General features: G+C 37.7%; 1 protein-coding gene across 2 annotated transcripts; it reads right to left on the minus strand.

The window, feature by feature from the left end:
* Positions 1–13,314: 13,314 nt before the first annotated feature.
* LOC136263848 (uncharacterized) lies at positions 13,315–22,589 on the minus strand. 2 transcript variants are annotated; one of them, XM_066058472.1, is made up of 3 exons: positions 21,969–22,589; positions 13,695–14,818; positions 13,380–13,489 (listed from the first exon to the last, which is right to left on the minus strand). In XM_066058472.1, exons 1-2 carry the CDS (start codon positions 22,443–22,445, stop codon positions 13,730–13,732), a joined length of 1,566 nt encoding a protein of 521 aa, XP_065914544.1. In that variant the 5' UTR covers positions 22,446–22,589; the 3' UTR covers positions 13,380–13,489; positions 13,695–13,729. The 2 variants fall into 2 exon arrangements, with proteins under 2 accessions (XP_065914543.1, XP_065914544.1); XM_066058471.1 differs by having other exon boundaries at positions 13,315–14,818.
* Positions 22,590–22,873: the final 284 nt, after the last annotated feature.

The following is a 22,873-nucleotide window of genomic DNA, read 5'->3' on the forward strand; positions in this document are numbered from 1 at the left end:
GATCAGCTAGAAGAAGTTTTCTTGTAGAGAGTTCAGTTACAAACAAATCACCCTGTTGAAAGATCAGCTAGAAGATGTCACCTTGTAGAGAGTTCAGCTACAAAGAAACCATTCTGTAAAGAGCTCAGCTGCAAACAAATCACCTATACAGAATTCAGCTACAAACAAATCACTCTGTAGAGAGATCAGCTAGAAGAAGTTACCTTGTACGTAGATAGTTCAGCTACAAACAATTCACCCTGTACAGAGCTCAGTTAAAAGAGGTTTCCTTGTAGAAAGTTCAGCTACAAACAAATCACCCTGTAGAGAGATAAGTAAGAAGAAGTTACCTTGTAGATCGTTCAGCTACAAACAATTCACCCTGTAAAGAGATCAGCTAGAAGAAGTTACCTTGTAGAGAGTTCAGCTACAAAGAAACTATCATGTAGAGAGTTCAGTTACAAACAAATCGGCCTGTAGAGCGATCAGCTAGAAGAAATTACCTTGTAGAGAGTTCAGCTACAAAGAAACCATCATGTAGAGAGTTCAGCTGCAAACAAATCACCTGTAGAGAGTTAAGCTACAAACAAATCTCCCTGTAGAGAGATCAGCTAGAAGAAGTCACCTTGCAGGGAGTTCAGTTACAAAGAAATAAACCATGTAGAGAGTTCAGCTGCAAACAAATCACCTGTAGAGAGTTCAGCTAGAAACAAGTCACCCTGTAGACAGATCAGCTAGAAACAAGTCACCTTGTAGAGAGTTCAACTAGAAGAAGTCACATTGTAGAGCTACAAAGAAACTACCTTGTAGAGTTCAGCTGCAAACAAATCACCCTGTAGAGAACTCAGCTACAAACAAATCGCCCTGTAGAAAGATTAGCTAGAAGAAGTTACCTTATAGGGAGTTCAGCTATGAACAGATCACCCTGTAGAGAGTTCAGCTACAAACAAATCACCCTGTAGAGAGTTAAGTTACAAAGAAACCACCATGTAGAGAGTTCAGCTGCAAAAAAAATCAATCACTCTGTAGAGAGTTCAGCTAGAAGAAGTCACTTTGTAGAGAGTTAAGCTGCAAATAAATCACCCTGTAGAGAATTCAGCTACAAACAAATCACCCTGTAGAAAGATCAGCTAGAAGAAGTTACCTTGTAGAGAGTTCAGCTACAAAGAAACCACCATGTAGAGAATTCAGCTGCAAACAAATCACCTGTAGAGAGTTCAGCTAGAAACAAGTCACCCTGTAGAGAGATCAGCTAAAAACAAGTCACCCTGTAGAGAGTTCAGCTAGAAGAAGTCACATTGTAGAGAGTTCAGCTACAAAGAAACTACCACGTAGAGAGTTCAGCTGCAAACAAATCATCCTGTAGAGAGTTCAGCTAGAAGAAGTCACCTTTTAGAGAGTTCAGCTACAAAGCAACCACCATGTAAAGAGTTCAGCTGCAAAAAACTCAATCACCTTGTAGAAAGATCGGCTAGAAGAAGTTACCTTGTAGAGAGTTCAGCTACAAAGAAACCACCATGTAGAGAGTTCAGCTGCAAACAAATCACCTGTAGAGAGTTCAGCTAGAAATAAGTCACCCTGTAGAGAGTTCAGCTAGAAGAAGTCACATTGTAGAGAGTTCAGCTACAATGAAACTCCCATGTAGAGAGTCAGCTGCAAACAAATCACCCTGTAGAGAACTCAGCTACAAACATATATGCAGTGTAAAAAGATCAGCTAGAAGAAGTTACCTTGTAGAGAGTTCAGCTACAACGAAACCACCATGTAGAGAGTTCAGCTACAAACAAATCACCTGTAGAGAGTTCAGCTAGAAACAAGTCACCCTGTAGAGAGATCAGCTAGAAACAAGTCACCTTGTAGAGAGTTCAGCTAGAAGAAGTCACATTGTAGAGAGTTCAGCTACAAAGAAACCACCATTTAGAGAGTTCAACTGCAAACAAATCACCCAGTAGAAAGTTCAGCTATGAACAGATCACCCTGTTGAGAGTTCAGTTAGAAACAAGGAATCCTGTAGAGAGATCACCTAGAAGTATCGCCTTGTAGAGAGTTCAGCTACAAACAAATCGCCTGTAGAGAGTTCAGCTACAAACAAATCACCCTGTAGAGAGATCAGCTAGAAGAAGTTACCTTGTAGGGATTTCAGCTACAAACAAATCACCCTGTAGAGAGTTCAGCTACAAAGAAACCATTCTGTAAAGAGCTCAGCTGCAAACAAATTACTTGTACAGAATTCAGCTACAAACAAATCACCCTGTAGAGAGATCAGCAAGAAGAAATTACCTTGTAGATAGTTCAGTTACAAACAAATCACCATGTAGAAAGATCAGTTAGAAGAAGTTACCTTGGAGAAAGTTCAGCTACAAAGAAACCTCACCTGTACAGAATTCAACTACGAACAAATCTCCCTGTAGAGAGATCAGCTAGAAGAAATTACCTTGTAGAGAGTTCAGCTACAAAGAAACCACCATGTAGAGAGTTCAGCTGCAAAGAAATCACCCTGTAGAAAATTCTGCCAGAAACAAATTGCCCTGTAGAAAGATCAGTTAGAAGAAGTTACCTTTTAGAGAGTTCAGCTACAATGAAACCATTCTGTAAAGAGCTCAGCTGCAAACAAATCACCTATACAAAATTCAGCTACAAACACATCACCCTGTAGAGAGATCAGCTAGAAGAAGTTACCTTGTAGATCGTTCAGCTACAAACAATTCACCCTGTAGAGAGAGCAATTAGAAGAAGTCACCTTGTAGAGTGTTCAGTTACAAAGAAACCACCATGGAGATTTCTGTAATCAATATATGTGACCGGATTTGCGAAAAGGGGTCTTCCACACACATCCAATTCCATAAACGTTGGAGACCATAACTCAGTGTTCAAGTAACATATTAACCTGAAAATTTCACCATGTCTTCAGCTATAGTGGTGCTCACCACTGTCCAATTATCAAGGCAATAGCTCTTTCCAATCTGAAGTTATCAATTGTCAAAGTTGGCAAATTGGATGTGTGTGGAAGACCCCTTTTCGCAAATGTGGTCAAATATGTATTATACAGTATATATAATTTGTATATTTACTGATAAAATATGTGACTGGGCCTGCGAAAATAGGGCATGTGGGCACATGATTTTTGCCTACTTTTTCAAACTTTCATCACCCGTAACATTTTGTATTATTATGCTATGGCAATGCAATTTTCAGCTCTTAGTAAGCATTTAATCGGCTTTATGATGCAAGTTACAGAATATAAATATTCTATTCCAGTACTGAGATATGACCTGTAGAGTCACAGAGTGTAGTTTGTGCCCACATGCCCTGTTTTCGCAGGCCCGGTCACATATTTAAAGTACATCTACTTCATCTTTTCTTCTTCCTGTAGTAAAGAAAAAAACGTAGGTTAAAAAAGTCCCAAAGCTGGTATACAAATACAAAAAGAAATGAAATCTAATCCAAAACAGCCAAGCTGTAAAAAAAGTGTGCGGCCCTCAGAAAGGCTATGGTGAAAAAAGATGTGAAATCCAAGGTGGCAGCCAAGAAATGGCTGTGATGGTAGGTTAATGGTAAAAATTTTAATAATGACAATTTAGGTAAATTTTGTGAAGCGGCACAAAAATTCACCTGAATTGTCTTTATTAAAATTTTTACCATTAACCTACCATCACAGCCATTTCTTGGCCGCCACCTTGGATTTCACATCTTTTTTCACCATAGCCTTTCTGAGGGCCGCACACTTTTTTTACAGCTTGGCTGTTTTGGATTAGATAATAATTATGAGGGAAGTTTGGTCCCACTAACATATACTAGCCTGATATTCACTCATGTGTATGGGGACCAGCTTATTATTCCAGCATAATTTTGAACATAGTAGGTACCAGAAAGAATCAAGTATAATGTTAGCATAATGAGCAAAATAATCTCAGTTTTTCAGGAAACTTAGCCTATTCACACACACAAACACTGTTACTTAATGAAAAGCCCAATATACTCTAATAAAATAGTCAATTGTTCTAATGAAGCAATCAAGACACCTTACACAGACTTGTTTAATTTGAACCATTTGCTAGTAGCAACTTTACTAACATCACTACTCTTTAAAACAACTCTACATTCAAATTTTAAGCTGGAGCTCTAGTTCTATGACTCAAATAGCCCTTGGTTTTCCAAACATTCCTTTAACCATTTTGCAAATTTAATGGCATTATAATCATTCAATGACCATCCATTTATTATGCTGCTAAACTTTTTGTGATGATAGCTGCAAGTATATCAGCGTGAAGCATTATGAGATTGTAAAACAAGGAGTGTAATTGTATGTGTATGATTTACAATACGTAGATGCTACTCTGCTTTTAGGCTTTTACTGGATTACTATGCCATTTAAGCACAAGCAGAAAAAAACTCAGGATAAAAGAATCTAATCAAAAACAGCCAAGCTGTAAAAAAAGGTGCGGCCCCCAAAAAGGCCATGGTGAAAAAAGATGTGAAATCCAAGGTGGCGGCCAAGAAATGGCTGTGATGGTAGGTTAATGGTTACATTTTAATAACGACAATTCAGGTGAATTTTGTGCCGCTTGGTCTTGGCACCAAATTCACCTGAATTGTTGTTATTAAAATGTAACCATTAACCTACCATCACAGCCATTTCTTGGCCGCCACCTTGGATTTCACATATTTTTTCACCATGGCCTTTTTGGGGGCCGCACCTTTTTTTACAGCTTGGCTGTTTTTGATTAGATATCACTTCTTTTTGTATTTGTATACTGCAAAGCCGGCCTATGGCTGGCTTTGGGGCTTTTTAACCCATGTGTTTTTTTCGTTACTAAAGGAAGAAGAAAAGAACTTAAAGAAGAATTTTGTACTTCAATTATTTTTGATTTTATTAGTAATTATACAAATTATATACATATATTTATTACATGCCCATTATGCCCCACAGGATATTTTTTTGCAGCTGATCTCTCTACTGGGTGACTTGAAATGTAGCTGAACTATATACAGGATGGTTTCTTTGTAGCTGAACTCTCTACAAGGTAACCTCTTCTAGCTGGTCTCTCTACAGGGTGTTTTGTTTCTAGCTGAACTCTCTACAGGTGATTTGTTTGCAGCTAAACTCTCTACATGGTGGTGTCTTTGTAGCCGAACTCTCTACATGATGGTTTCTTTGTAGCTGAACTCTCTATAAGGTGACTTCGTCTAGCTGAACTCTCTACAGGGTGATTTTTTTGTAGCTGAACTCTCTGCAGGGTGATTTGTTTGCAGCTGAACTGTCTACATGATGGTTTCTTTGTAGCTGAACTCTCTACAAGGTGACTTTGTCCAGCTGATCTCTCTACGGGGTGATTTGTTTCTAGCTGAACTCTCTACAGGTGATTTGTTTGCAGCTAAACTCTCTACATGGTGGTTTCTTTGTAGCTGAACTTCCTACATGATGGTTTCTTTGTAGCTGAACTCTCTACAAGGTAACTTCTTCTCTACAGGGTGATTTGTTGTAGTTGAATTCTCTACAAGGTGGTTTGTATGAGGCTGAACTCTCTACATGGCGGTTTCATTGTAGCTGAATTCTCTACAGAGTGATTTGTTTGCAGCTGAACTCTCTACATGATAATTTCTTTGTAACTGAACACTCTACAAGGTGACTTCTTCTAGATGCTCTCTCTACAGGGTGAATTGTTGTAGCTGAACTATCTACAAGGTAACTTCTTCTAGCTGATCTCTATACAGGGTGATTTGTTTGTAGTTGAATTGTGTACAGGTGGTTTCTTTGTAGCTGAACTCTATACATGATGGTTTCTTTGTAGCTAAACTCTTTACAAGGTGACTTCTTCTAGCTGAACTCTCTACAGGGTAATTTCTTTGTAGCTGAACTCTCTATATGATGGTTTCTTTGTAACTGATCTCTCTACAAGGTAACTTCTTCTAGCTGATCTTTCTACTGGGTGATTTGTTTGCAGCTGAACTCTCTACATGGTGGTTTCTTTGTTGCTGATAGGGACCCGCCGATTATGCTGGCATAATTATGAGCATAATATGTGTCTGAAAGCATTGAGCATAATGCTAGCATAATAGGTAGAATATTTGTGTAATAGTATGAATTCTTGCTTATCAAAATAGCTATCACAGAAAGATCGATATACTCTAATAGAACAGTCAGTAACTCTAATAGAACAATCACATAGCTGACTGTTCTATTAGAGTATATCGATCTTTTCTGTGATATGCATTTTGACAAGTAAGTTTGTGCTTCAGCTACTTATTATTTATCCATAGATTGGAAATTATTAGCAGAGCATGAGAACTGAGGCATAAATAATTGGGCATAATTTGAGCATAATGGGTAAGTATAGAGCATAAATTTAAGCATAATAGGTAAATTTTTGAGCAGTGCAGCATACCATAATAGGTAAAATTATGAGCATAATCGGCGAGTCCCTAGTTGCTGAACTCTCTACAAGGTGAATTCTTCTACCTGATCTCTCTACAGGGTAATTTGTTTGTAACTGAACTCTGTACAAGTGCGTTTTTGTGGGTGATCTCACTGCAGGTTGATTTGTTTGTAGCTGAACTCACTAAAGGGTGATTTTGCTTGTAGCTGAACTCCTTGCATTGTATCTAATTTCTAGCTGATCTCTCTACAGGGTGATTTGTTTGTAGCTGATCTCTCTACAAGTTGATTTGTGTGTAGCTGATCTCTTTGCAGGTTGATTAATTTGCAGCCGATCTCTCTACAAGGTAATTTGTTTGTAGCTGAACTGTCTATAAAGTGATTTATTTGTAGCTGATCTCTCTGCAGGTTGATTTGTTTTAGCTGAACTCTCTACAGGGTGGTTTACTTGTAGCTGAACTCCTTACATTGTGTCTAGTTTTCTAGCTGATCTCTCTACAGGGTGATTTGTTTGTAGCTGATCTCTCTACAAGTTGATTTGTGTGTAGCTGATCTTTCTACAGGTTGATTTGTTTGTAGCCGATCTCTCTACAGGGTAATTTGTTTGTAGCTGAACTCTGTACAAGGTGCTTTTTGTAGGTGATCTCACTGCAGGTTGATTTGTTTGCAGCTGAACTCACTAAAGGGTGTTTTGCTTGTAGCTGAACTCCTTACATTGTGTCTAGTTTCTAGCTGATCTCTCTACAGGGTGATTTTGTTTGTAGCTGAACTCTCTATAAGGTGATTTGTTTGCAGTTGAACTCTCTACATGGTGGTTTCTTTGTTGCTGAACTCTCTACAGGGTGTTTTGCTTGTAGCTGAACTCTCTACAGGGTGATTTGTTTCTAGCTTATCTCTCGACAGGTTGATTTGTGTGTAACTGATCTCTCTACAAGCTGATTTGTTTGTAGTTGAATTCTCTGCAAAGTGTTTTGTTTGTAGCTGACCTCTCTTCAGGGTGATTTGTTTCTAGCTGATCTCTCTACAGAGTGATTTTTTTGTAGCTGACCTCTCTTCAGTGTGATTTGTTTCTAGCTGATCTCTCTACAGGGTGATTTTTTGTAGCTGACCTCTCTTCAGGGTGATTTGTTTCTAGCTGATTGCTCTGTAGGTTGATTTGCTTGTAGATGAACTCTCTACAGGGTAACTTGCTTGTAGCTGAACTCCTTACTTTGTGTCTAGTTTGTAGCTGATCTCTCTACAGGGTGATTTGTTTGTAGCTGAACTCCTTACATTGTGTGTAGTTTCTAGCTGATCTCTCTACAGGGTGAGTAGCTGATCTCTATACAAGTTGATTTGTGTGTAGCTGATCTCTCTGCAGGGTGATTTGTTTGCAGCCGATCTCTCTACAAGGTAATTTGTTTGTAGCTGAACTATCTATAAGATGATTTGTATGTAGCTAATCTCTCTGCAGATTGATTTGTTTTAGCTGAACTCTGATTTGTTTTTAGCTTATCTCTGTACAGGTTGATTTGTGTGTAACTGATCTCTCTACAAGCTGATTTGTTTGTAGCTGATAACTCTGCAGGTTGATTTGTTTCTAGATGATCTCTCTACAGGTTGATTTGTTTGTTTCTGATCGCTCTAAAGGTTGGTTTGTTTGTAGTTGATCTCTCTACAAGGTGATTTTTTGTAGCTGACCTCTCTTCAGGGTGATTTGTTTCTAGCTGATCGCTCTACAGGTTGGTTTGTTTGTAGCTGAACTCTCTACAGGGTGATTTGCTTGTAGCTGAACTCCTTACATTGTGTCTAGTTTCTAGCTGATCTCTCTACAGGGTGATTTGTTTGTAGCTGATCTCTCTACAAGTGTGTAGCTGATCTCTCTGCAGGTTGATTTGTTTGTAGCCAATCTCTCTACAAGGTAATTTGTTTGTAGCTGAACTGTCTAAAAGGTGATTTGTTTGTAGCTGATCTCTCTGCAGGTTGATTTGTTTTAGCTGAACTCTCTACAGGGTAATTTATTTGTAGCTGAACTCCTTACATTGTGTGTAGTTTCTAGCTGATCCCTCTACAGGGTGATTTGTTTGTAGCTGATCTCTCTACAAGTTGATTTGTGTGTAGTTGATCTCTCTGCAGGTTGATTTGTTTGTAGCCGATCTCTCTATAGGGTAATTTGTTTGTAGCTGAACTCTCTATAAGGTGATTTGTTTGTAGTTGATCTCTCTGCAGGTTGATTTGTTTTAGCTGAACTCTCTACAGGCTGATTTGTTTGTAGCCGATCTCTATACAGGGTAATTTGTTTGTAGCTGAACTCTCTACAAGTTGATTTGTGTGTAGCTGATCTCTCTGCAGGTTGATTTGTTTGTAGCCGATCTCTCTACAGGGTGATTTTTTTGTAGCTGACCTCTCTTCAGGGTGATTTGTTTCTAGCTGATCTCTCTACAGGGTAATTTTTTGTAGCTGACCTCTCTTCAGGGTGATTTGTTTCTAGCTGATTGCTCTACAGGTTGATTTGTTTGTAGATGAAATCTCTACAGGGTAATTTGCTTGTAGCTGAACTCCATACTTTGTGTCTAGTTTGTAGCTGTTCTCTCTGCAGGGTGATTTGTTTGTAGCCGATCTCTCTACAAGGTAATTTGTTTCTAGCTGAACTATCTATAAGGTGATTTGTACATAGCTGATCTCTCTGCAGATGGATTTGTTTTAGCTGAACTCTCTACAGAGTGATTTGTTTCTAGCTTATCTCTCTACAGGTTGATTTGTTTGTTGCTGATCGCTCTAAAGGTTGATTTGTTTGTAGCTGAACTCTCTGCAAAGTGTTTTGTTTGTAGTTGATTTCTCTACAAGGTGATTTTTTGTAGCTGACCTCTCTTCTGGGTGATTTGTTTCTAGCTGATATCTCTACAGGGTGATTTTTTGTAGCTGACCTCTCTTCAGGGTAATTTGTTTCTAGCTGATCGCTCTACAGGTTGGTTTGTTTGTAGCTGAACTCTCTACAGGGTGATTTGCTTGTAGCTGAACTCCTTAAATTGTGTGTAGTTTCTAGCTGATCTCTCTACAGGGTGATTTGTTTGTAGCTGAACTCCTTAAATTGTGTGTAGTTTCTAGCTGATCTCTCTACAGGGTGATTTGTACATAGCTGATCTCTCTGCAGATGGATTTGTTTTAGCTGAACTCTCTACAGAGTGATTTGTTTCTAGCTTATCTCTCTACAGGTTGATTTGTTTGTTGCTGATCGCTCTAAAGGCTGATTTGTTTGTAGCTGAACTCTCTGCAAAGTGTTTTGTTTGTAGTTGATTTCTCTACAAGGTGATTTTTTGTAGCTGACCTCTCTTCAGGGTGATTTGTTTCTAGCTGATATCTCTACAGGGTGATTTTTTGTAGCTGACCTCTCTTCAGGGTAATTTGTTTCTAGCTGATCGCTCTACAGGTTGGTTTGTTTGTAGCTGAACTCTCTACAGGGTGATTTGCTTGTAGCTGAACTCCTTAAATTGTGTGTAGTTTCTAGCTGATCTCTCTACAGGGTGATTTGTTTGTAGCTGATCTCTCTACAGGGTGATTTTTTTGTAGCTGACCTCTCTTCAGGGTGATTTGTTTCTAGCTGATATCTCTACAGGGTGATTTTTTGTAGCTGACCTCTCTTCAGGGTAATTTGTTTCTAGCTGATCGCTCTACAGGTTGGTTTGTTTGTAGCTGAACTCTCTACAGGGTGATTTGCTTGTAGCTGAACTCCTTAAATTGTGTGTAGTTTCTAGCTGATCTCTCTACAGGGTGATTTGTTTGTAGCTGATCTCTCTACAAGTTGAATTGTGTGTAGCTGATCACTCTGCAGGTTGATTTGTTTGTAGCCGATCTCTCTACAAGGTAATTTGTTTGTAGCTGAACTATCTATAAGGTGATTTGTTTGTAGCTGATCTCTCTGCAGGTTGATTTGTTTTAGCTGATCTCTCTACAAGTTGATTTGTGTGTAGCTGATCTCTCTGCATGTTGATTTGTTTGTAGCCGATCTCTCTACATGTAATCTGTTTGTAGCTAAACTCTCTATAAGGTGATTTGTCTGTAGCTGATCTCTCTGCAGGTTGATTTGTTTGTAGCCGATCTCTCTACATGTAATCTGCTTGTAGCTAAACTCTCTATAAGGTGATTTGTCTGTAGCTGATCTCTCTGCAGGTTGATTTGTTTTAGCTGAACTCTCTACAGGGTGATTGCTTGTAGCTGAACTCCTTACATTGTGTCTAGTTTCTAGCTGATGTCTCTACAGGGTGATTTTTTGTAGCTGAACTCTCTACAGGGTGATTTGTTTCTAGCTTATCTCTCTACAGGTAGATTTGTGTTGATTTGTTCATTGCTGATCGCTCTAAAGGTTGATTTGTTGCAGCTGAACACCCTGCAAAGTGTTTTTTGTTTGTAGCTGATCACTCTAAAGGATAATTTGTTTGTAGCTGTACTCTCTCCACAGTGACTTGTGTGTAGCTGAATTCTGTGTAACTGAATTCTCTAGAGAGTGACTTAATTGTAGCTGAATTCTCTACACAGTGCATGACTTGTTTATAGCTGAACTTTCTTCAGTGTGACTTGTAATGTTCTGAATCTCTATAGTGATATATTTGCTTAACTCTCCACATGGTGACTGTCTTCTTGCTGAACTGTCTATAAGATTAACTGTTTGCAGCTGAACTCCCTACAGAATAACTTGTGATGTAATAAAATTCTATAATGGAATAAATAAATTAGCCGAATGCTCTATTAGGGTGACTGTTCTATTAGAGTATCTCGATCTCGCATTTGCTACACGGAGTTGGCTTTCGAATCATAACTCAGTGGTTTGTAATCCGATTCTTCTGTACTACTGCAAGGACTTTCAATGAAGATTATTCCAGCTATACACCGATTTTCAGCTCATTGCTCTAAGCGGTTTGCCTAGTAGGCGTGAAAACTAATACTTTTATATTTATAAAAAATCGATCGCGTAATTGTGACACAGGTTGGGTTTTGTGTCATATCTCCATGGTCTTTATCTCGATTCCTTTCAAACCACCAAAAGGCACTCCTACGATGGTTACTCCATCTACATAGCAATTTTCAACTCATTCCATGAAGCGGTTTACCCTGTAGGCGTGACAACAAATCGATCTTGTTTTACGCGAATAATCGGTCATAACTCCTGAACCATTCATCGGATTTGTACCAAAGTTGATGCTAGGATTCGCCTTTGGACTCCCTTTCTGTGTGCCAAATTTCAAGGCGATCGGAGTACGCGTTTGCGAGTTACAGCAATTTTTGCAAGTGTGCGAAAAGACGAAGAAGAAGAAGAAAAAAAACGAAGAAAAAAAAACGAAACTTTGGCAGCTCGTATCTCGGAAATGGCTGGAGCGATTTCCTTCAAATTTGGAATGTAGACTCCCTTGGCTGGCGGGCAACTGTGTAGCAAATTTGGTTCCAATCAGATAAGTGATCACCGAGATACAAAGGTGTGAAAATGACGTTTTCGTTCTTCCTGTCAATATACTCACGGTGTGGCGCGCCGGCTTCTTGGGCCGCACGACACACTACCGTGTGTCTTGATATGTGACTGGGCCTGTGAAAATAGGCATGTGGGCACAAACTATACACCATCACATAACAGAACATATCTCAGTGTTGGAATAGGGTATCTGCACTCTATAACTATTAAATATTATAAAGCCAATGAAATATTAAATAAGTGCTGAAAATTATGTGGCTACAGCACAATGGCATAAAAAGTTATGAGTCATGAAAATTTGAAAAAGTAGGCAAATTTTATGTGCCCACATGTCCTATTTTTGCAGGCCCAGTCACATATTACATAATGGCTTTGCAACAAAAATACTGTCATGACACAGGTGCAGGAAAATATAAAAATATGTATAGACTGCTTGTTCTAATAGATCTTTGTAAGGAAATATTTATTTTTTATGTGTCCTTAATTAGAGGCTACTGACCCAATAGAGATGTATGTTATGAATGAAAGTTTTTTTCGTTTGCCTAAAAATGAATTATTTTCTTGAAGTCACAAAATGTATAGCAAACACCATTGGTGGATAACCAAGTGTTAAGGCAAGACAACTTTTCATAACATACTAATAAAATAATGTGAGCGTACTATTGAGCACAGTGGAAAAATATTAATAAAGTGAGCATATAGGGGAAAATTTGAGCAGTGCTGTCAATGCAGCATAACATAATGTCCCTATGTATAATCAACATCACTGTTACACACACAATTATATGGTGGGTTCATAACACAGGGTTCTATGGAATTTAGTAACCTGTGCTGGAGGCCCTGTGTTGTGGTGCCAACCTAAAGTCTAACTTGTTTAGACCACAGCTCATGTACCTTCACTGCACCGTCACAGTGCTTGTGACATAAGAAATGTAGCATTCATTAGTAAAAACAAGCCAATCCACCTAACTCTAATTAGTACATCACCCGTGTATCAAATAGGTGTGTAATTGCCTTGTTTTGTATTGCCTCATGCGATCAGAGACATGCCAGGATCTATTGAAATGAAAATAAGGGATCTACACAGATTCTACAGGATTTAGATACTTGAAAGTTGCCATCAAAGTTTAAGTGTTCTGTCTAGCTGTGGTCTTATGAGTGCCTGCATTTACTATTATTACCCACAAAATATTTAACTGCATTTATTCCACTATTTTGTTTGAAAGCATACACCTTGCATTAGAGCATGCTACATTCTCAGCCATAAAATAATAAGTTGTTAGGTATAGTTTATTTGTAAAGTATATTCCCCACTTGAAATAAGTACACATAATACTGTACTGTTTCTGTGTACGTGGTATCAATGTATAGCGACACACTTGTTCATGTACTTAAAAAATCCTTCTTGTAGCTGGATGGTAATGCTTTCTCTAAACCACCCATTATTATTGGATCAGTAACTTCATAGCAAAATTAATTATACACAAGACGATAACACATGCTGCTATGAAAACATTATCATTTTTACATATAAATCCATAATCAGATTGTTCCACAATCACACTGGCATAATTAATTGGTCACTGAAATGTAGAGAGCTAGTCCTGAAATTTTTACAATCATCGCTTAATACATAAATATAGGAGATCCAAATCAATTATGTGGAGTAGTGTAAAGCGATTTTGCAATACCTGGAAGATTAAGGGATATAAGTAATACAGTGGTTATCAGCCAACTAATTATTTTGCTATCAATTCTTGGGCAATAAAGCTATAAACAAATTGATGCATTATAACTACGTCATTGTTGTGGAATAGAAATTTTTTATCCTAACAATTTACTTATATGCAAATAATTATAATAAACTACAAAACAAAATGCATAGCTACTACTAACTATGTTCCAGCAAAATAGTTAACACAGCTTGATTTTCAAACATTTGAGTCTGCTACATCATTCACAGTTACAGTATTAGCATCAGCTGGTTGAATAGAAGTTTTTTGTTGTTGGGTAGCACTTTCATTGCCTTCCTCTTCTCCAGCAGCTTCATCATTCGCAGTTACAGTATTAGCATCAGCTGGTTGAATAGGGGTTTCTTGCTGTTGGGTAGCATTTTCATTGCCTTCCTCTTCTCCAGATGGCTTCAGGTAATACCCCAGTAACAATGTGCCAACTGTTCCTATCACCGGAAACAGTAATTCTTGTATATCATCAAAATCATTAAAACTTCCAAGACTGAACAAAGTAAGCACAGTTGTCAGAGCTGCGATCACTATTACTGCAGAAAGAACCCAGCCTAGTGCATCCAGGAACACACGACCACTCTGGTAGCTAACAGTGTATACTGCCACTAGTACCACTCCATACACACAGATAACAACCAGCAATTCACCAGCAACAACAAGGAACGTTTTCAATGGATCTTGGATGAATGCCAGTGAGACAAAAGGAACGAAATGTCCAAAATAAGCAATGGATAATGAAGTTAGGCAATGCATAACGTACTTCTTTAGATCAAATTGCTCTCCTTTGTAACAGTACACAATACAAAATATCAGTAGATATAACATAGTCACACTGAATGTAAAGGAAAGAGCAATGGTTGATGGAGCTGGAACATCTTCTTCGTTAAGCACTTCTTCACGATGCTTGATCAATTCCACTGCAGCAATTATATGAAAAGTGACCATCGGTATTAATGCTATAATAGCAGTTATGAACTTCGCAATATAATGAGGTTCCTTTAGTTTATATAATGTCGCTAACTTGATAAATTTCGGAGAGATGGTCTCTTTCAGATCTTGCTTTGATTTAACGAAAGCTGGAAATATCCATGTATATGTTGTTAAACAGAGAAAAGTATAGAGCAGACTACTCAATACTTCCAAGTAAAACAACATGGCGTATATAGTTCGATAATGGACATCCTCATCTGAATTACTCTGTGTCTGAAAATAATACTTGCTGGCTAAGTCAAGATCTAGTTCTTCAACATATCTTCCTTGTGCATACATTCTACTCTGTAAAGAAACCATTGCAGAAGAGTGACTATTGTCAACAGTAATTAGAAACTATACACCATAGAGTACAGCATAAAAATTAATGCTTGAGTAAGAAACTGTATTTACATTCAGAAACTACACTGTAAAACCTGAATTATCTGAAACAATAAATGTTTTGATTGCTAAATTTTTTATCACTTTAACTAACTGTATTCAGAAAAGACAAAACAGTACTAAGTAGTTTGTCACAAAACTGTTTCAGGCGTGTGACAAATGTGTGACTCAAACCCTTCCCAAAATGTTGATACAAAATTTATTTATTAAATTTATTCATTTCCTCATTGTAATGCAATCTTACAATACGGTAGTACATTATAGTAGGGATTAAGAAGTTAATTCTCGCCTTCCCACAAAAGATTATTAACCCCTCACAATACCTTTAATTGTGGCACTCAAGCCCAAATTTGCGTACATTGCAAACCGAAACACTATTAAGTTCAAAATGCCAGACGGATTACTTACTACATGATTGTTTCAGATAAAGATAGCTCTGAATAGCTATTAAAGCTACATGTTTTCTTTTTTCCAGGTAGGTTTTACTTCAGCCCAACAGGTATATTTTGGCATAGCGCAGTATGCACATCATGGACTTATCCTTGTTCTCCTTGCTGACAATGCAAGCTAGGTGTTGGTTTGTGGCAATGCATTAATGTCTTTGTGAATAAATGGAAATCATCCATATTTTTGTGGCACTCCTGCAACAGTCTAAATAAATCAACAGACTGGCTATAGGCTAGCTTTACATAACATTCTCTATAATTGTGGAACTATGTAACATGCAGAACTAAGTCAAAAACTATTATACAAAACAACTCCTATATTCAGGGCCAGATACAAAGGCCCTAGGCAAGCCAAATATAGAGGCCCCCACACACATGTCAGAAATCAATCAAGCACACATTGTGCATGTATCACTGGGACTTTCATGTACGTACATTAATATGCTTGCCATGCAAACAGTATAGACTGCATGACTCTGTCTATATGTATGACTACTGTTTTTTTTAGTTTTAATTCTATATCCTAGAAGTGTTTGTGTGTAAATCTTAATATTATACTTAATATATCTTTCCAGCCCCATGGAGGTTTTTCCCAGCACTGTATAGCAGCTGTTCAGCTAGTTGATTTTGAGACCTTTGTTAAGGATCCAGTGTTGCCTCCTATTCTTAGCTGTTGCATCATCTTTATCATGTCATTGAACAATACTTTACTGTAATCTTAGTGCCAATTTTCATTAGTGTATAGCTACTCAGTTGTACAACCAGAGGGCGCCAGGAAAATGTGCAAAGGTGTTAGTTGAGAAGCAAAAACAATAAAAAGCCATACTTGTTTTAAGTACTTTTCATAACTAACATTCATTGGTAGCAATACAATTAGACAATGTCTCTCCTGGACTCCAACCCAATTACAGAATTGTCCCACACTATTAGCCTTATGATCATATAAATACAATGGAGAGTCAGTATTAGTGTGTGCTTTAGCTATCATAATGATATAAGTGCCTGTAGAATACTGGGATTACCTAGAACTGACCACTAGCACATGGCTGCATAGAAGGAAGTGCTAGTGAAATTGGCTGTATGAATATTAGATTCTGAAGCCTGAGACCCCATTTTTGGAGCTCTGAGGCCCTAGGCCGGCTCTGCATATTCCTTACTAGAAATTCTGAAGTGTTCCTATAGTTTTGCTCATACAAATAATTCACATTAAAACCAGCATGTCCAAGAAGGGATCAAATTTGCAACTCAAGGTGATGATTCTTTGTTGAAATATTGTAATGATTCCTGCTAGCTTGCAAAATTCCTAATTTTTCTTACACTTGTTTGTTAAATTTTTGGTAATGTAATTTGATTTCTGCAACACCATATCAAAGGGTATAATGGTGTCAGATGTGTGTACATTGAAATGAACATCCCTATACTGTGATGATCTCCTTGTTTAACTCTCTAACTGTTGTGTTGTCTGGTAGGGCATACCAAGGCCTGAAAATGGAGCTGCATTAGCCAACCTATTTGGATATTTACTTGGTAATTATATACAGTGTCCAAGTCCATGAGTTCTCTCATTACTTGCAATGTGCATCCATTATAGTGAAATGCATGGACACCGTATACCATCTTTTGACAAAGTAGCTTGTAACTATCCTCAGTGTAACAGATTGCCTTCTCCCATTTCATCTCAATGATACACATGACTAGATCAAACAACTAACAAGATAAAACATTTTCATAATTATGTGACTTTCACAGAACAATCAGTGAATGATCTGTTTATCCCAGTTACCGAGATCCTGTGGGTGTGAATGCTTTAAGGTAAGTGTACTGGTCTACTAATGCACAAATATGTCAAAATGCATAACTTACTAGATTAATCCACAGTGTCTTTGATGGTTAGAGGGTCACGTACTTTATTGCATGTAATAGTTCCTACTAAAAAAATTGTTTTCCTTAAACATACTTACATGTTAATAGCCTACAAGTCACTATGTAACACTTGCACACCTCAGATCAAAGGAGCCACCCTGGCTACATTATTTTTTGTATGTAGCCCAGCTAACCAGACTACATAATTATGAAATGTAGCCAGACTACAACTGGACAGTGATTATATAGATGTTGAGGCCAAAAGCGATTATAGGGATTGACTAATACTCACGTGATTACTTGGATTTCACCATGAAAACCACTCAGACGGAGAATCCTCGCCATCCTACAATTAATTTGAAAAACGTTGAGCTAAGGTGAGAACTAGTGCTATAGCTTATTCACCGATTGTTTCTGCATATTTTCAAATATGGACACGCCTCCATTACAAAGCTACCACTATGCACAGAGTAACCACTCTACAAGCAAGCTTACCTATCTAGGACCTTAGTGAACTTGTAATTTAATTTCCATAAACGATTCAATAGCACTGATTAAAACATTATCCACCCTTAAACCACCACCAAGTCTTCTATTCGACAGACTTTTGACAATGCAGCTGCTAAGGCGTGCATGTTCTGCTCACAGAATATTTTCTTGGCCAGGAATTCCAGTGAGTGGACAGCGCAGTTCATGTGTATTAATGTAACAAATTTCTATTTTTGTATGTAGGTTTAGGGATTATTTTGTTTGTTTGTTTGTTTAACCTTGCCGTGCCCACACAGATCTCTTTTAAGAGTCTGGCTGTGGTCGCACGAGACTGAGGGCTCATCATATTGTAATGTATTTACATGTTTCCTCATTTAATAATGATGGTTCTCTCTCACCTCAAATAACCAAAATTCTCCATGATATCTCTAGGATATGTCCGTTCATCGTAACCGAACGTAACCAGAATGTAATAGCTGCTGAACCATAGTGGAAATTTTAGGCATGCATATAATACATCCAGTAGTTGCACTCGTATTGGCTTGGGTGATTGATCACCCTGTACAGGCTATCAGCCTGAGAAGTAAGTGTTACATATTAGCTGTAACACAGGCATTCGGGCTTTATGCCCTGGTGCAGCCGGGCATACATATCAGGAAAAGCCCTCATGCCCAAGTTACAACTATTACATGTAGATTGTAAAGAGTTTAGCTACAAACAAACAGCTACGTAACAAGTCACCCTGTACAGTTCCAAGCAAGGCTTCCTGTAGAGAGTATGGCTACATTACATGTACAGCATTACAAGTCAACTTGGTAGTGAGTTCAGATATGATAAAATTACTCTGTAGGACATCAGCTACAAACAAGCCTCCCTGAAGAGTACATTACAACTCACCCTGTAGTCCATTCAGCTACAAAACAAATCACCCTTTTAGAACTTTAGCTATGTAAATCATAATTAAAATAAATAGTTTAAACAGACCATATAAATTAAAAAAGTCTTCTTGTAAAGAAAAAAAGTAAAAAGGAAGCCCAAGGCTTACAATTACAAAATGTGCTATCTATACCAGAACAGCCTTGAGAAAAAGGGTGCAGTTCCCTTAAATGCTTGATGAAAAAGGTACAAAATCTAAGGTAATAGTCAAGACACAGCTGATAATGAGCACTTGCAGCCATTTCTTGGCCACCACCTCTGATTTCACAACACTGGCTTTTCTGCCTTTTTCTCAACTTCACTGTTTTGGTATATATACCATAATTATACTGTAGCATGCTTTTTAAAGCAAAATTTTACAATTTTGTCAAGATCTTCCCCTTGAAATATTTACTGTTGCATTTATCAAAATCACATTGTTTACACATGGTCTAGATCATTAGCTAGAGTTGTACAATAGTCTCAGTGCAGTAAACATGTGCAAATCTGAATGATATTGACAGATGAAATAGCACTTGAACACATCACCGAGGTAGTTGTGATCACATGGTAGGCATGAGGCTATTGTGTTCCAAAAAATGAGCATTATGATTTGAGCAGCATGCAAAACATCACCTATTATGCTTCTAATTATTCCCAAAATCACGCCACCATATATGGTTAATAATGTTTAGTCTACTAGACTATCTTCTTACTTGAGCCTTATCCGAAATTATGTCACAGGCATAAAATGGCTGCTGTAGTGTGGGGACGTTTGTAAAATTTGTATGGGTGACTATGGGAAGAAAATTTTTGAATGGCGATATCTCAGCTAAGATGGAAGATATTGAGCTCTAACCAGCAGGTATGGTTATAAATTAGCTGAAAGAATAGGAATCTAGTGTTGTTTTGAAAATCAACCGAAAATTGCTTTTACGTACTTATTGTAATGTCTTATAATAACCATACCTACTAGTTAGAGTTCAATATCTTCCTTCTTGGCTGAGATATTGCCGTACAAAGTTTTCTTCCCATAGACGCCCATACAAATTTTACAAATGTCCCCACACTACAGTGTCCATTTTTAAGTCTGTGACATAATTTCAGATAAAGTTCATTGTGCAATCGGTGGAGGTTTATCACTGTTAAAGCTCTACAATCACCTCAAAATGTTAGTATAATTCCTGATTCTTACACATACCTATTATGCCCAAAATCATGCCGGCATAATCACCACATCCCTGTCACTTGGCCAACTGCCACACCATCTTAACGCATTGCCACAACTTAATAGCTTTCTTTTGTCATACCATTAAACAAACTGCATTTTCTTTATAATACTGTATAAAATTATGCAAGGAGTGTCTACTTTGTACAACACAATATAAATAACAAAATGTGACTGGGCCTGTGAGAACGGGGTATGTGAGCACATGATTTTTACCTACTTTTTCAAATTTCCTTCACTCATAACAATATGCTATGGTAATGAAAATTTTAACACTTAGTAAGCATTTAATTGCTTTATGATGCAAGTAACAGAATGTAAATATTCTTTTCCAGTACTGATATATGACATGTTGTGTGACGGGGTGTAGTTTGTGCTCACATGCTCTGTTTTCACAGGCCCGGTCACAAACAGTGATACGTGCCATGGAGTGACGACTCAAGAAAATTTTTACTCTCTGTAGCTAAGGATACAGCATATGGGTCTGCAGAAATAAAATCATGTGGTACTTAATCTCGTGAGGCGGCAAATTTGTAATAATAAAATTCCTCACACAAATTGATCACTCAATATAATAAGTGTTCACATATAAGATGGCAAGCAGTGGAATCCAGTATGACATAGGCATGATAGCCATGTTTCTTTGTATCTGCGATGATTCAGGTGCTCGAAGTTTGTCAGGAAGCAAGGCAGCTGTTCAGCGATGCTTGGTGAATAAACATGTGTTCATGATCAGTGTATAGGGGAACGAGCAACTGCAACTGATCAAGTCATTATAAATAATCAGCAATTAAGCTGTTTTGTACATAAACAGGCACCTGGTTTGTTGTCAAATGTTATGCTAAAAACCTTGTGACAAAGAAAATTCCACCTGCACGTGATGAAATATGTCGTGAATTTTAATATTGTAAAATTCCCAAAATGCGAGATTAAAATTCTCTCAAGAAAACCCACTATACAGTATTAAAACGTGTCATTGTTTGGGACCACATCATATCCAACTGTGTCTTCCTTTCAAACCATTCAGATGTGGAGGTATTCATGTTCTTTGTATGTATAAACATTATAGTTAGATCTCAAGAATGTGGCACATGAGATTAGTTACGTATGTAGACTAGTTTTTATCTATGTACAGAAAATTTGAACATACATGTAAAAACCATATACTTTCTAAGGAATGGAAGTACAGCTATCAGTAATGGCTCCAATACATGGTTAATATGCAATTAGCACTAATTGCATTCCCAGACATATTCTAGTATTGTTCTATAAAACTATTTTGTTATGAATATTGTAGTAGGTGATTAAGCTCATGAATTAACTACCAGTGAATTTATTCATTGCATACTTTATAATTGGTATTATAGTTATGTAGCTCAATAGTGACAGAGTGAGTAAAAACAACCAATGCAGGTGTGTATTAATATACATAATATACCTACACACTCTTATAGACTAGTAATGTAGGACACTGAGAACACATTTTTAATAGCTTAATATTATGGTTATACTGTAAAACTATGCCCACTGCACAATCAATGCTTAGCGTACCGATTGTCAATGGTTCAATATAAAATACACTGCACTTTGGATGTTGCAATATCAAACCAAAACATAACACAAAATCAATGCAATTTCAATTACTGATTGGTATGATATATCAACATCAAATATTACTAATACATTATCATCCAAGGAGTCCAAAAGGAACCTATAACATTTTGGGCCACACTGGAGACTTGAGTCTCAGGCAATTGGAGTCTTCATTCTTGTTTGTATACTCTGAAGATGACAAATCTGTATGGATATGCGGGACAAGTACATGTATAAGGAAATTGATACGTTTGTTATTAACTCCAAAAACTTGCTCCATTAGAATGTAGCCTCTATTGCACTACTGCACAGCCCACACACCAAGGAATCTAAAGATATTTTCAATTGCAACAATAATCTACTATCACTTATCAACACTACACGTAGCTACAACCAGCAGCTCTCACATACCGGTTGTCATTATGTTAGCCGGTGTCCCTTGACTTGGTGTCCCTTGACTCGTTATATTAGTTCAGTACAGTACAAATGGAATCTAGCTAACTAGCTAATAGCTACCTACCAGATATGTTAATCTTGTGAGCAGATCTCTTTGAGCAGTCTCCTGTATACAAGGTAGTCTTATAGTAACACTTTCTTCATTGACACTGATAGAGAATAGTGATAGCCAAAATAGTGCCTTAGGTCCCAGTAAAAAAACTGGTGAAGTGCTCCAAATGTAATTTCGTTCAATAGGAACACAAGTTTCATCCTCGTCACTTGATGGGATCTGAAACATGTAAGTTATTTTGATGTACTCTGTAGGGTCTTGACCCGTTCTGTAAAAGTTCCTAGCAAGTGTAGCAATCTGTTCATCGTCAGCTCTAAGTAACTCCTCTAGAGTTTCATAGTCGCTGATACAGGATTCAGCTTCGTCGGGAAAGTAGCGACAATCTTCAAGGGTAACGTTAGACTCGGTGGTGTTTTGTGCGTTTGATTGTAGTACGTCGACAGTTAACAGCAATAAGAAGAGCACTTGATCAAAACCAGGCTTCACCATTTTTCGTCAACTAGTCGTCATACGAAGAGTTGGGTAATGTGATTATTGCTCAGAAGCCTAGCTATTTGTCTCGCCTACTTCTCTTTTCTGTGGCTACTGAGCTATAATAGCTAAAAGTTAGTCTGGCGAGCGGCCTGTCACTAAAACTTTGGACCCCCTATTTTGGTCCCCCCGGTCCAAATATATCGAAATATTTGGACCCCGGAACTAAAATGTTTGAAATATATGGACCCCCTCTGAAATATTTTATTCCCCCTACAAAATTTATTAGTAACACCATTTGCACGCATTCAACGGGGGGTCCAGATATTTCAGCTGAAATATTCAATCCCCCTATCTATATCCTGGCCCTTGCCTGTTGCAGTCAGCTGACTACCACAGTCTCTATTACAGTGGCTAAAAAAACTATTTTTTACAACTAGCCCAAA

Source organism: Dysidea avara, chromosome 8 (assembly GCF_963678975.1).
Source record: "Dysidea avara chromosome 8, odDysAvar1.4, whole genome shotgun sequence".
In the NCBI taxonomy this organism is placed as follows: Eukaryota; Metazoa; Porifera; class Demospongiae; order Dictyoceratida; family Dysideidae; genus Dysidea; species Dysidea avara.